The sequence below is a fragment of the Pristiophorus japonicus genome, chromosome 3 (assembly GCF_044704955.1).
Source record: "Pristiophorus japonicus isolate sPriJap1 chromosome 3, sPriJap1.hap1, whole genome shotgun sequence".
Classification (NCBI taxonomy): Eukaryota; Metazoa; Chordata; class Chondrichthyes; family Pristiophoridae; genus Pristiophorus; species Pristiophorus japonicus.
Window position 1 is genome coordinate 64,507,399 of NC_091979.1, and position 13,963 is coordinate 64,521,361.

Here is a 13,963-nt window from a genome sequence, read left to right on the forward strand (position 1 = left end):
TTGCCCTTCCCCAAATGCATTACCTCACATTTTCCGGATTGAATTCCATTTGCCACTTTTCTGCCCAACTGACCAGTTCATCAATATCTTCGTGCAATCTGCAGCTTTCCTCCTCACTGTCAACCACACAGCCAATTTTGGTATTATCTGCAAATTTCTTTATCATCGCCCCCTAAATTTAAGTCTGAATCATTAATATATACCACAGAAAGTAAGGGACTGAGTACTGAGCCCTGTGGAACCCCATTGGAAACAGCCTTCCAGTCACAAAAACTCCCCTCAACCATGACCCTTTGCTTCCTGTCACTGAGCCAATTTTGGATCCAATTTGTCACTTTGGATCCAACTTATCTAATTCCCTTCTAAAAGTTACTGCTGAATCTGCTTTCACTACCTTTTCCAAATCATAACAACTCGCTGCATTAAAAAAATCTGTTACCAAATAGATGTGTGGGGAGCCTGTTCCTGGGGAAATCAGACAGTGCCCCTCAATAACTCCCAGGAAATGTTGGAAACTACTCGGGCATGACTCTCCCTTGTTGCTTTCCTTCTTAACTCCAAGAAGACGCTGCAGAAGTGTTCCTTGTAAGCTGCACAGACGTGCGACCGCACCGCGCTCCAGGGATCCTACGCAGATGGCTTTTCATTACAAAAACGTACATGATCATTTTGATCCTTCATTTTCATTTCAAAGTGTTCTTCACTCAGCATCATATGTTTCAACTCCCGTTTCTTTACAATTGGTTATACAAAGTCTCACTCTAATGAGCACAAAAAAAGTGTATTCCTGGAGGTAAGAAAGAAAACTGCAAGGGAGAGTCATGACCGAGTAGTTTCCAACATTTTCGAGCTGATACTTGGGGGCAGTGTCTGATGTCCCTATGAATAGGCTCGCCACACATCCATTTGGCAACAGCTTTTTTTATGCAGCGAGATGTTATGAGTTGGAATACACGGCCTGAAAGGGTGTTGGAAGCAGATTCAAAAAAAACAATATTTGAGCAAAGATGACAACATAACCATTAAAGTTAATAGTTAATAAAGGAGAAATTTATTTTGCAGTAAACTGGTTCTCAGCATCTTTACATAGGTTAGTACCAACTATTGGTTCCATGATCAATCAACAAGACAGGACAGTGATGTCTCACATACACACACACACACACACACACACACACACAAACGGTCACTTTAACACCTCAAATAAAACTGCAGTTTTCACCTGGAAACACGTGGTACGTAAAAATATTTAAGTTTGCAAAAATACCTTTGTAGCTGGAGATTTGCTCAGGATTAGGCTCCACCACCTCATTATCAATCAAAAGACCTGGATGCTTGGACTGAATTTTGCCAAGTATTTCAAAGTCTATTTTGCCTGAATGGAAAAACAAAACACTTCTGAATGCTTCTTTCCATGAATTCATTACAGCATCTCTTCAAAAGGAATAAGTAAGATGCATTCAAACTGCTCGGAGTTCACTTGTTCTTTTAAAGTATTATGGGCTAAAAATTCAGTTGGCTAGCACCAGCCGTTAGTGCCCGGGCGGGGTGATAAATGGTTGGTAATGGCTTACCACCCGGACGTGGTGAAATTAGCACTGCTCACGTATTTCAGTTGAGTATTAGCGGCGGCACTAACATTTAGCATTTCGCCCTGCATCACCACCCAGATCATGACATCTGGACCCAGATTAGTTTGCAACTCCCCATTAGTGCCCCGGACGCGAACCTCAGTTGCTTCGCCTCACTTACCGCATGGCGTTAAATACGCCACAGAAAGCAGGCGTTCCATACCTCTGATTAGCATTACTGCTCTGCTATTTCATTGCTGTGACTGTTTAATTACTTTCATTAGTATTTACCAATCCATTTGCACCTCAAGCCTTTTCACAGGGGGCTGCACTGGCACTCCATCTTGCCCTGCAGCAACTATTTGCGAGGCAGCAGCTCCAGAGACAGATTATGGGAAATGTAGCCGGAGGCATGAGGAGGGCGCATAGAGGTCGTAACAGGAGGCCTTACCCACTTATCCCTGTGCCCCCCCCAGGGTTTTCCGGAAGCACTTCTCCTGCATGAATCTGTGAGAAGAGCAGTGACTAAGAAGGCTGAACCTTCTGCAGCCAGACCTCTAGCCTTACATCAGGACAGGACTTCGCTCTCAGTGGCAGTTAAGATGACAGTAGCACTGAGCTTCTATGCTACCAGCTCCTTCCAGGCACCAGCAGGGCATATCTCCAACATCTCCCTATTTGCTGTACATTGCTGCATCCAGGAGGTCACCGAGGTTCTGTATCGCAGGAGAAGGGAGTACATCACCTTCAGCATGACAAGGGACAGGAGGAGGAGGAGCAGCAGCAGGAGGAGGGATGTTGGCAATGTGGGTGCTGCAAGGGCCGTGTGTCACCAGCTCATTAGGCACTGCTTCCAATAATTCATCGCTGAGATGGCGATTGGAAATCATAAAGGCCTGGCTATTTGTAGGTCGCAGGCCCCATCAACCATGAAAGGTTCAATGAGACAGATGACCAAAACGGAGACGTCAAATTAAAACTTTAATGTAACAAACAACCCTCCCCTTTCAAACATGAGAACCCGCAAGCAACACCAGCAATATACGCACAAACAACCCTCCCCTTTCAATCATGAGAACCCGCAAACACCACCAGCAATATACGCACAAACAACCCTCCCCTTTCAAACATGAGAACCCGCAAACAACACCAGCAATATATGCACAAACAACCCTCCCCTTTGAAAAATGAAAACCCATAAAGTGTGGCTGATTGGGCCTTTTTTCACTCTTTCCCTCCCCTTCGCTTCTCCGCCCTACCAACCCTACCATTCCTCCTTAATTTGGCCCCAGTAGCTGCAGCAAGGCTGGTGAAAATCTGCTCACTCTGCAACACAGAGACTGCAGATGGTCTAGCAGGAAGTCCTGGAAAAGCTCTGAGCCCAGAAGGCCTGGCTGCGGACTGCACACCTCAGGATGGGCGGCAGCAGTCTCAGATGGCTGGGGTGCAGACAGCGTCAGATACAATGGTGAAGTGACAATGCTGGGAGCTGGAAAGCTATTATTCTGAGAGGACAGCACTTTCCATTTCGACCGACACACTGCCACTCCCCCGGGGCAGAGTCTCAGCATTCGGAGCAATCTACCGGAGCACAGACTGCCGGCCTACTTCACCACCGTGAGACTCCTGTTGGACTGGTGGGAACCCAGAGATGATGGCAGCAATCAGTGCTAGCGTGGCATCAATCTGAGTCTGCATAAGAGCAGACTGAGTCTGCATCACAGCAAAGTGAGCTTGAATGCCACCAAGCACTGAGTCCATTACAGCACTAAGCCATTGCGTGGTTTCGGCCTGTGCTGCAAGAGCTGCTGCCACCTGCCACCTCCCACTATTGCACCAGTTTCACTTTTATGTGATACTATTTGAATGAAGTTCATGAGATGAAGCAAAACATGGAGATTTCCAAAATACTAAACCACTGACAGCTAACTTCACAGCTTTTAAAACTTCCCAGTGCTGTACTAAGATGTTCTGCAAAGAGGCTCATCGAAGGCCATTCCATGATCACAATTTTGTTTTTAAAGAACAGCTATACCATTCAATTTCTTTAAATTGGATGTACATCCAGTTATTTTTGACAGCAAATATGATAAAAGAATTAAAAAACACATTCAAAATTCCAATGGTTACTTTTGAATGCTTCTGAAGTTAATTACTGAGGATATGAATGGCTTCTCCATAATTTTCCAGCTTGGATCATCCGATAAATGGTCATTGAGGTGATGTCATTCCAGTCCATCAACAGTATCTGGAATATGGCAGACCTGCTGCGGATGGAGACGACAGTTTCTATCTTCCATCGCCAGGCATGTAAACATCTACTTCACTCCAAAGGAACATGCTTATATTCCCCCCACCCCAAGTAGGATGATCATTAGTTACTCACGGTTTCAAGAACTAACAAGTTCAGGTTTGAACCTTCACTATCTGCAGAGCAGGTCCCTAGAAATGCTCAACAGCATCACGGTGAAGAGCGGAACTCAAATTCAAATGTGTGTACCTTTCCATCATTTTCCTGGCCACCACAAGGATGCACACCAAACCCATTGAACAGTGATCCCACCAGCTGGAGGTGCAGAGTTTCTGTAGTAATTACTTGCCTCTGTAACCCAATTGTGATCAGCACTGACCTAGAATATAAGGTCAGGAATTTCCACACAGGTGCTGCTGCTCTACTACTGTAAGCTCGCTGGAAGTACAGCAGAATCCATGTTTACATGTGCAAACTGGGTTTCTGCCGCACTTCCTGCAAAGTTACGATGGGAGACCAGTAGCTGCACTGAGGAAATTCCTGGCCTATGACTTTATGTTGTTATAAAAAGACAAAACAGAACAAAATGCCCTTTTTCTTTTGTTAGCATGCTTCCGTAAATATCTCTCTCATAGTCAGTCCCTTGGAGTTGAGGATAACTTGCTTCCACACTAAAAAATGAGTTCTCAGGTGACTGAAGAGCCCAATGTGGGACCTACAGTCTCTGTCACAGGTGGGGCAGACGGTGGTTGAATGAACGGGTGGGTGGGGTGCTGGGTTGTCGCATGCTCCTTCCGCTGTTTACGCTTGGCTTCAGCTTGCTCCTGACGAAGAGACATGAGGTGTTCGGTGCCTTCCCGGATGCTTTTCCTCCACTTTGTGTGGTCTTGGGCTAGGGATTCCCAGATGTCAGTGGGGGTGTTGCACTTTTTCAAGGAGGCTTTGAGGGTGTCCTTGAAGCGATTCCTCTGCCCACCTGGGGCTCGCTTGCCGTGTTGGACCTCCGATGAGAGTGCTTGTTTTGGGAGTCTCAAATTGGGTATGCGGATGACGTGGCACACCCAACAGAGTTGATCGAGGGTGCTCAGAGCTTCGACGCTGGGGATGTTGGCCTGAGCGAGAACACTGACTTTGGTGCGTCTATCCTGCCAATGGATTTGCAGGATCTTGCGGCGCAGCATTGCTGGTACTTCTCCAGTGCTTTGAGGTGCCGGCTGCCATTGGAGGGAGCAGCGTTTTCTCAAAATCCAAAGATTCCCCCTCTGTATGAAGAAACCCTAAGGAAGAATAATTTTGGACTCGCTTGAGATGAACTTTGGGATTTTAAAAGATGCATTGGGTCTGCAAAGGGAAAAGGGTTGAAAAACCAGGGGACTACTAACCTGTGAAAAAGCCAGTCTTTGGGTATTGGAACTGTCTGGGATATTAGAGCTAAACAAATTGGTCGAGGAACTGTGAAAACTCAAAAACTCTGCTCCCGAGGAGACCATTAACATTTCAACAATTGATCCAGAGATTGCCAGCTACAGCTCGAAGCATGAAACCCATCCAGCACATGCATAATGTCAATCACATAGAAACATAGAAACATAGAAAATAGGTGCAGGAGTAGGTCATTCGGCCCTTCGAGCCTGCACCGCCATTCAATGAGTTCAGACTGAACATGTAACTTCAGTACCCCATTCCTGCTTTCTCGTCATACCCCTTGATCCCCCTAGTAGTAAGGACTACATCTAACTCCTTTTTGAATATATTTAGTGAATTGGCTTCAACAACTTTCTGTGGTCGAGAATTCCACAGGTACACCACTCTCTGGGTGAAGAAGTTTCTCCTCATCTCGGTCCTAAATGGCTTACCCCTCATCCTTAGACTGTGACCCCTGGTTCTGGACTTCCCCAACATCGGGAACATTCTTCCTGCATCTAACCTGTCTAAACCCATCAGAATTTTAAACGTTTCTATGAGGTCCCCTCTCATTCTCCTGAACTCCAGTGAATACAAGCCCAGTTCATCCAGTCTTTCTTGATAGGTCAGTCCCGCCATCCCGGGAATCAGTCTGGTGAACCTTTGCTGCACTCCCTCAATAGCAAGAATGTCCTTCCTCAAGTTAGGAGACCAAAACTGTACACAATACTCCAGGTGTGGCCTCACCAAGGCCCTGTACAACTGTAGCAACACCTCCCTGTCCCTGTATTCAAATCCCCTCGCTATGAAGGCCAACATGCCATTTGCTTTCTTAACCGCCTGCTGTACCTGCATGCCAACCTTCAATGACTGATGTACCATGACACCCAGGTCTCGTTGCACCTCCCCTTTTCCTAATCTGTCACCATTCAGATAATAGTCTGTTTCTCTGTTTTTACCACCAAAGTGGATAACATCACATTTATCCACATTATACTTCATCTGCCATGCATTTGCCCACTCACCTCACCTATCCAAGTCACTCTGCAGCCTCATAGCATCCTCCTCGCAGCTCACACTGCCACCCAACTTAGTGTCATCCGCAAATTTGGAGATACTACATTCAATCCCTTCGTCTAAATCATTAATGCACAGTGTAAACAGCTGGTGCCCCAGCACAGAACCTTGCGGTACCCCACTAGTCGCTGCCTGCCATTCTGAAAAGTACCCATTTAATCTTACTCTTTGCTTCCTGTCTGCCAACCAGTTCTCAATCCACATCAGTACACTACCCCCAATCCCATGTGCTTTAACTTTGCACATTAATGTCTTGTGTGGGACCTTGTCGAAAACCACATCTACTGGTTCTCCCTTGTCCACTCTACTGGAAACATCCTCAAAAAATTCCAGAAGATTTGCCAAGCATGATTTCCCTTTCACAAATCCATGCTGACTTGGACCTATCATGTCACCTCTTTCCAAATGCGCTGCTATGACATCCTTAATATTTGATTCCATCATTTTACCCACTACCGATGTCAGGCTGACCAGTCTATAATTCCCTGTTTTCTCTCTCCCTCCTTATTTGAAAAAAAAGTGGGGTTACATTGGCTTTTCCGGCCTGCATCGAAAACGCAGACCTAGGCAGACAATGTAAACACCAAATCTAATTTTTACAATCGCAACTCGAATCCAACAGATCGACTCATCCTAAATAAGTTATCGTTAACGAGCCTGCCAAAATTTAACAAAGAATTATCAAGCTCGCCAGAACTGAGACAAAGAATCGGGATTGATTTGGCGCGTAGATTAGAAGGGTTGAGAAAGTATAATTGAGACCCTGTTTTACAGGTTAGGAAGCCTTCTGATGAGCCTTCTGAGCAACTAGAGCCTTCACTGCGCTATCCGCACCATCAGCGTCTTCTGCCTCGACAGCACTCCTGGGTTACACTGCTCTGCTACCGAAGAAGAAGGAAGAACACCATCAAAAAGGCAGAAAAAGTAGTCCCCAGTGACTTCAGACATCACCAACTCATTACGGTAACAACTGACCACAGCCAACGTGATAACATTGAACCACCGTGATCGACGAATCTTAAGAAAGAAACTACTCGAGAAGAAACTGAAGGTTCGAAAGTTTTCCACACTACAATCTATTCCTAGCTTACAACGGGTGAAACATAGAAACATAGAAACATAGAAAATAGGTGCAGGAGTAGGCCATTCGGCCCTTCTAGCCTGCACCACCATTCAATGAGTTCATGGCTGAACATTCAACTTCAGTACCCCATTCCTGCTTTCTCGCCATACCCCTTGATCCCCCTAGCAGTAAGGACCTCATCTAACTCCTTTTTGAATATATTTAGTGAATTGGCCTCAACAACTTTCTGTGGTAGAGAATTCCACAGGTTCACCACTCTCTGGGTGAAGAAGTTCCTCCGCATCTCGGTCCTAAATGGCTTACCCCTTATCCTTAGACTGTGACCCCTGGTTCTGGACTTCCCCAACATTGGGAACATTCTTCCTGCATCTAACCTGTCTAACCCCGTCAGAATTTTATATGTTTCTATGAGGTCCCCTCTCATTCTTCTGAACTCCAGTGAATACAAGCCCAGTTGATCCAGTCTTTCTTGATAGGTCAGTCCCGCCATCCCGGGAATCAGTCTGGTGAACCTTCGCTGCACTCCCTCAATAGCAAGAATGTCCTTCCTCAGGTTAGGAGACCAAAACTGTACACAATACTCCAGGTGTGGCCTCACCAATGCCCTGTACAACTGTAGCAACACCTCCCTGCCCCTGTACTCAAATCCCCTTGCTATGAAGGCCAACATGCCATTTGCTTTCTTAACCGCCTGCTGCACCTGCATGCCAACCTTCAATGACTGATGTACCATGACACCCAGGTCTCTTTGCACCTCCCCTTTTCCTAATCTGTCACCATTCAGATAATAGTCTGTCTCTCTGTTTTTACCACCAAAGTGGATAACCTCACATTTATCCACATTATACTTCATCTGCCATGCATTTGCCCACTCACCTAACCTATCCAAGTCGCTCTGCAGCCTCACAGCATCCTCCTCGCAGCTCACACTGCCACCCAACTTAGTGTCATCCGCAAATTTGGAGATACTACATTTAATCCCCTCATCTAAATCATTAATGTACAGTGTAAACAGCTGGGGCCCCAGCACAGAACCTTGCGGTACCCCACTAGTCACTGCCTGCCATTCTGAAAAGTACCCATTTACTCCTACTCTTTGCTTCCTGTCTGACAACCAGTTCTCAATCCATGTCAGTACACTACCCCCAATCCCATGTGCTCTAACTTTGCACATCAATCTCTTGTGTGGGACCTTGTCGAACGCCTTCTGAAAGTCCAAATATACCACATCAACTGGTTCTCCCTTATCCACTCTACTGGAAACATCCTCAAAAAATTCCAGAAGATTTGTCAAGCATGATTTCCCTTTCACAAATCCATGCTGACTTGGACCTATCATGTCACCTCTTTCCAAATGCACTGCTATGACATCCTTAATAATTGATTCCATCATTTTACACACTACCGATGTCAGGCATTACCTCAAGTAACCCAAAAGTCCTACTCCTACAATAAGAAAGTGGGTACTTACCCCATAAATCCAAATCGTGCCTTACCGCATCAACGGACTCAACCCAACTGAAGACTAGGCAGCAAGAAGTCTTCCACGACATTCTGGGTATGGCAAGCAGAAACTACAGAGTCCAGTGAACCCCAAAACTGCGAACCACCGCTAACTGTCAATAAGAGGATTGATGAGCATTATCCCTGTTGCCCCAGAGTTTAACCTAGTCAGATTTAGGCATTGGAAGGTGGGAGGTACATTATTTTCTGTAACCCCTTTTGTTTGTGTAATAAAGTGTTCCTTATTTTGGAGATTGTAAGTTTTGACATTGTACTTTTCTTTCCTGAATAAAATCAAAGTTTCTTGCACCAAAACCAGTTGTCTGCTGCACTTTGTCACATCCCCAAATGAATCCAAAGTCTAGAACCCAGGTAGTGGGAGCGATTCAAACCACTCAGAAGGTCAGAAGTAAACCTGACCCACACACCACCCCTACAGAATGACGACCACGGCAGGACTTTAATCCAAAGGATGTGATGCAGAGAATACTGTTTTGGAGGAAAAAACTAAGATGGAAGAGAGGATTTCCTCCTATGTGTATAAGAAAGTGAATGTCACTAGGGAATGGGTGCTTGATCTGTTGCACACTGAGCGTCTGGGAGATGCTGCAGCCCAGCGCACAGCAAGCAACGATCATAAAGAATCGGTCGAAAAGGCAATTTGGTTGATCTGTCTACAGCGACAGGTCCAACTTCGAGACAAAACCATCAATTCACTACAGGCAGAACTATGGGAATGTGCAGAAACTGAAGTTCGGCCCGCCCACCGGTGCTGGGGGTCAGGGGCCCCTGGAAAGCCAATTTGTGGTTCCCCACACTACCCAACAGCTTAGGACTATGATAAGCCACCTGGGAAAGCTCACTCCAAAGGGAGATTCCTCGGTTCACTTTATGGAAGTGGAACAGGCAGGGAATATTCACGGGTGTGATGCTGCCGAGATAGCAAAGATGCTCCTCCTCTCACTGGACGGCAAGCTGCACCAGTCCTTCTCTGCCAAGAGCAAAAGGAGGCAGAGGGCATGTGCCATCATCCAGGAAGACATTCTAGAAGCCATGGGCTGTAATGACGGGAGTCCCTTCTCCAGAGTAGAGAAAACAGTGCAGCTCACAGGGGTAACCCCACCGGCTTTCGCAGACAAACTGTGGCCTGTTTACCAGAGTGCCTGTGGAGGGGACTTCAACCAGAGTCACCTAAGCCGGCACAAGAGAGCCCAATGGCTCCGAAACCTGGTGGCAAACAGTTTGCTATGAATAAGTGTCATGTATCTCACACCACTGTATCTTACCATGCTACACATGACTGTAACTAGATATGACCTGTAACCACAAGCATACCTTACCATCAGGGGTGCACTTGCAGGAGACACTGCACACCTGTCCCACTGAGGTATATAAAGGCAGGTCTCAGGGAAGTGAGGCATTCCAGAGCTGTGGGGGTAGTGTGCTGACGTTGGGGGTAGTGTGCTGACGTGGATTGAAAACTGGTTGTCAGACAGGAAGCAAAGAATAGGAGTAAATGGGTGCTTTTCAGAATGGCAGACAGTGACTAGTGGGGTACCGCAAGATTCTGTGCTGGGGCCCCAGCTGTTCACACTGTACATTAATGATTTAGACGAGGGGATTAAACGTAGTATCTCCAAATTTGCGGATGACACTAAGTTGGGTGGCAGTGTGAGCTGCGAGGAGGATGCTATGAGGCTGCAGAGTGACTTGGATAGGTTAGGTGAGTGGGCAAATGCATGGCAGATGAAGTATAATGTGGATATATGTGAGGTTATCCACTTTGGTGATAAGAACAGAGAGACAGACTATTATCTGAATGGTGACAGATTAGGAAAAGGGGAGGTGCAACGAGACCTGGGTGTCATGGTACATCAGTCATTGAAGGTTGGCATGCAGGTACAGCAGGCGGTTAGGAAAGCAAATGGTATGTTGGCCTTCATAGCGAGGGGATTTGAGTACAGGGTCAGGGAGGTGTTGCTGCAGTTGTACAGGACCTTGGTGAGGCCACACCTGGAGTATTGTGTACAGTTTTGGTCTCCTAACTTGAGGAAGGACATTCTTGCTATTGAGGGAGTGCAGCAAAGGTTCACCAGACTGATTCCCGGGATGGTGGGACTGACCTATCAAGAAAGACTGGATCAACTGGGCTTGTATTCACTGGAGTTCAGAAGAATGAGAGGGGACCTCATAGAAACGTTTAAAATTCTGATGGGTTTAGACAGGTTAGATGCACGAAGAATGTTCCCAATGTTGGGGAAGTCCAGAACCAGGGGTCACAGTCTAAGGATAAGGGGTAAGCCATTTAGGACCGAGATGAGGAGAAACTTCTTCACCCAGAGAGTGGTGAACCTGTGGAATTCTCTACCACAGAAAGTTGTTGAGGCCAATTCACTAAATATATTCAAAAGGGAGTTAGATGAAGTCCTTACTACTAGGGGGATCAAGGGGTATGGCGAGAAAGCAGGAAGGGGGTACTGAAGTTACATGTTCAGCCATGAACTCACTGAATGGCGGTGCAGGCTAGAAGGGCCGAATGGCCTATTCCTGCACCTATTTTCTACGTTTCTATGTTTATATGTTTCTAAATAAAGGTGCAGGTGCTGAGTGACCTTGACTCCAAGATGTGCCTCATGTAAGTCTGTACTGCGACGAGTTACGGGATTACAGAATCCACAGAATGGCTACCAATGGCTCAGATGAGAAATACAATGCTGGAGATAATTGGGAGGACTTTTTAGCAAGGCTCCAGCAAAGCTTTGTAACCAAAGACTGGTTGGGCGACGATAAGGCAGACCTGAGGCAGAGAAGAGCAGAGAAGAGCCCATCTCTAACCACACCATCATGGGGATAGTAGTAAGGATGCCGGTCACGGGTAGGAACATTGGAGTCATTCAAGGAGGTGCACACATTCGTTTCACAGTGGTCCCACCCTATGTCATAAAGTGGGAGCACGCTATGAGGGGTGCTGACCTCTCCGGGTGCCGGAGCCAGGGTGCACACATAATACTGTGTCCCCAGCACATGAATGCCTATTCTAAACCACAGCGTGGGTTTAAAGCTGCTGGCGCACAGCCTATCAACTGTACCATGGAGGTAATGGCACAAGACCATGTTCCTCCACAGGTAGCATACATAGAGGGTGGGACATATTTTGTCATCACCAGTGCACCCCACTGCTAGCTTGGATACTTCTGGTGTCCGATGAGTGACAGCAGTTTTTGCTTTAAACCTGAGGCAGAAGTTCAAGTGGCCCATGAACGGATTGTACCCATTCCTGAACCCTCCACTGTTCACCTCACTGCAAGGGAAAACATTATAAACCGCAGGACTACGTTGCACATTTTGGCTCTGAAATTCCCCCTCGACCCGAACATCTTACTGCTCTACTAGAAGCTGTGGTAATCTCACAAAAACATTTCTATACTCGAGAACAGAAAACAATTGAGATAGGGAAAAAGATTCTAGAGATCACAATTCCACCTAGTGGGACATTTTCAGAAATGTAGAAGTTCCAGCCGGGATCAGAATAGCTTCCCACGTTTTAGTTATCTGCCAACTCGCGATTATTCTTTACCTATGGTGCCTCACTTGCCGAGTGAAACGCAAAGGTCATCAGGTCAGGCACCAAAGGGTGCTGTACGCTCAATGGCCAAACTTGGGGATCGCACAGGGAGGGGTAACGCCTTACTACCACGTTTGATTTGTTTTAATTTTACCTGCTGTAAAAATGCCGAAATCGAGTGTTGTAAGAATGTTACTTAAAAATGTGTTTGACTATACACCTTTATTTCACTGTAAAAATAGAGTGATGGAGGGGTGTCGGACCCCCTCTATGCTGTAATAGAATTGTAATGATTGTATTTGCCTGTAAACTGCATTGCATTTCAAAGGGGATGCACGTTTAAGTTTTAGCTAGGTAAATACAGGGAAGTTTGGCTCTCGGGACATCAGGAATTTTGTTCACCTAGCATGACACTCAAGAGTGTAGAGTGTCACAGGGGGGACTGAAGGGTTGCAAAGTTCATGGGAAAACACCCCTAAGTGTTTGGAATCATTGGAAAGGAAATTTAATTTGGAACTGTCTATCAGAAAGTTTGAGATCCTAAAGTGCACATGGAAGAAACGACGAACTTTAATCGAATTTGGGATTTTACAAGGCAGATTGGGTCTATATGGGCATGGCTAAGGACTAAAGGAACTATCCTTCAAAGAAGCCAGTTTTGAGTATTGAAGCTGTCTGGTGTATTGAAACTAAAGTAAATTGTCTGGAGAATTGTAGATACTCGAAAACCCTTCTCCCCAGGAGACATTAACATAGCAACAATTCACCCAGAGATAGCTAACCATCAGCCTGAACTGGAAAACCATTCCAGCACATACATAATAATAATGGCACATCGAGCCCGTATGAAAATCCCAAACACAGACAGACACTACAAATACCAAAGCTAATATTTCTATCAAGAAACAGATTTAGAAGATTAAAACATCCAAGACAGGTTAACATTTAACGAGCCTGCCAAAATATGCCAAAGAAATAGCAAGCCCGCCAAAATTAAACAAAGAATCGGGGCTGATTTGTCACGAAGATTAGAACAGCTCCAAAGGTATAATTGGGCCCTGCTTTAACAAAGGGCATGCTTTTGCTTCAGAAGATGCTGCTAGGGACGCTGAGCAGAAGGCATGCACACAGCAGCATAGCCTCATAGAGCATCAAGAAGGGAGAGAGAGATCACCGCAGCAGTTTTAACTAGTTTCTCCAGCCTCGATGTCCTGAAATCGAAAAGGAAGGAAGAATATCACCATCGCGGCAGCAACCGACCACAGCCAACGTGGTACCACCAAAAGCACCGCGATCAACCAACTTCGAAACAAAGCTCCACAAAGAAGAAACCGAAGAATCGAAAATTTCCACTCTACAACCTAGGCCTGACTACCAAAAGGTGAAAACATTACCTAAAAAGACTTTGAAATCTATTTCTAACGAAAGAAAACGGGTACTTACCCCATAAGTCCAAAAAGCGCCCGACCGCATCAGCGGACACCACGAAGATTGCGCAGTAAGAAGTC

General features: G+C 46.0%; 1 protein-coding gene across 2 annotated transcripts in view; it reads right to left on the minus strand.

Moving 5' to 3' along the window:
• The window catches only part of LOC139259738 (histamine N-methyltransferase-like), a 150,178-nt gene that overhangs the window by 62,824 nt on the left and 73,391 nt on the right, over nt 1-13,963 (minus strand). The window contains exon 4 of one of the 2 annotated variants that reach the window (XM_070875381.1): nt 1,268-1,375. The exons of the other annotated variant lie outside the window; for it this stretch is intronic. Within the exon in view, the coding sequence (XP_070731482.1) occupies nt 1,268-1,375 (108 nt within the window). The remainder of the gene's footprint in view (nt 1-1,267; nt 1,376-13,963) is intronic. 2 annotated transcript variants of the gene reach the window in all.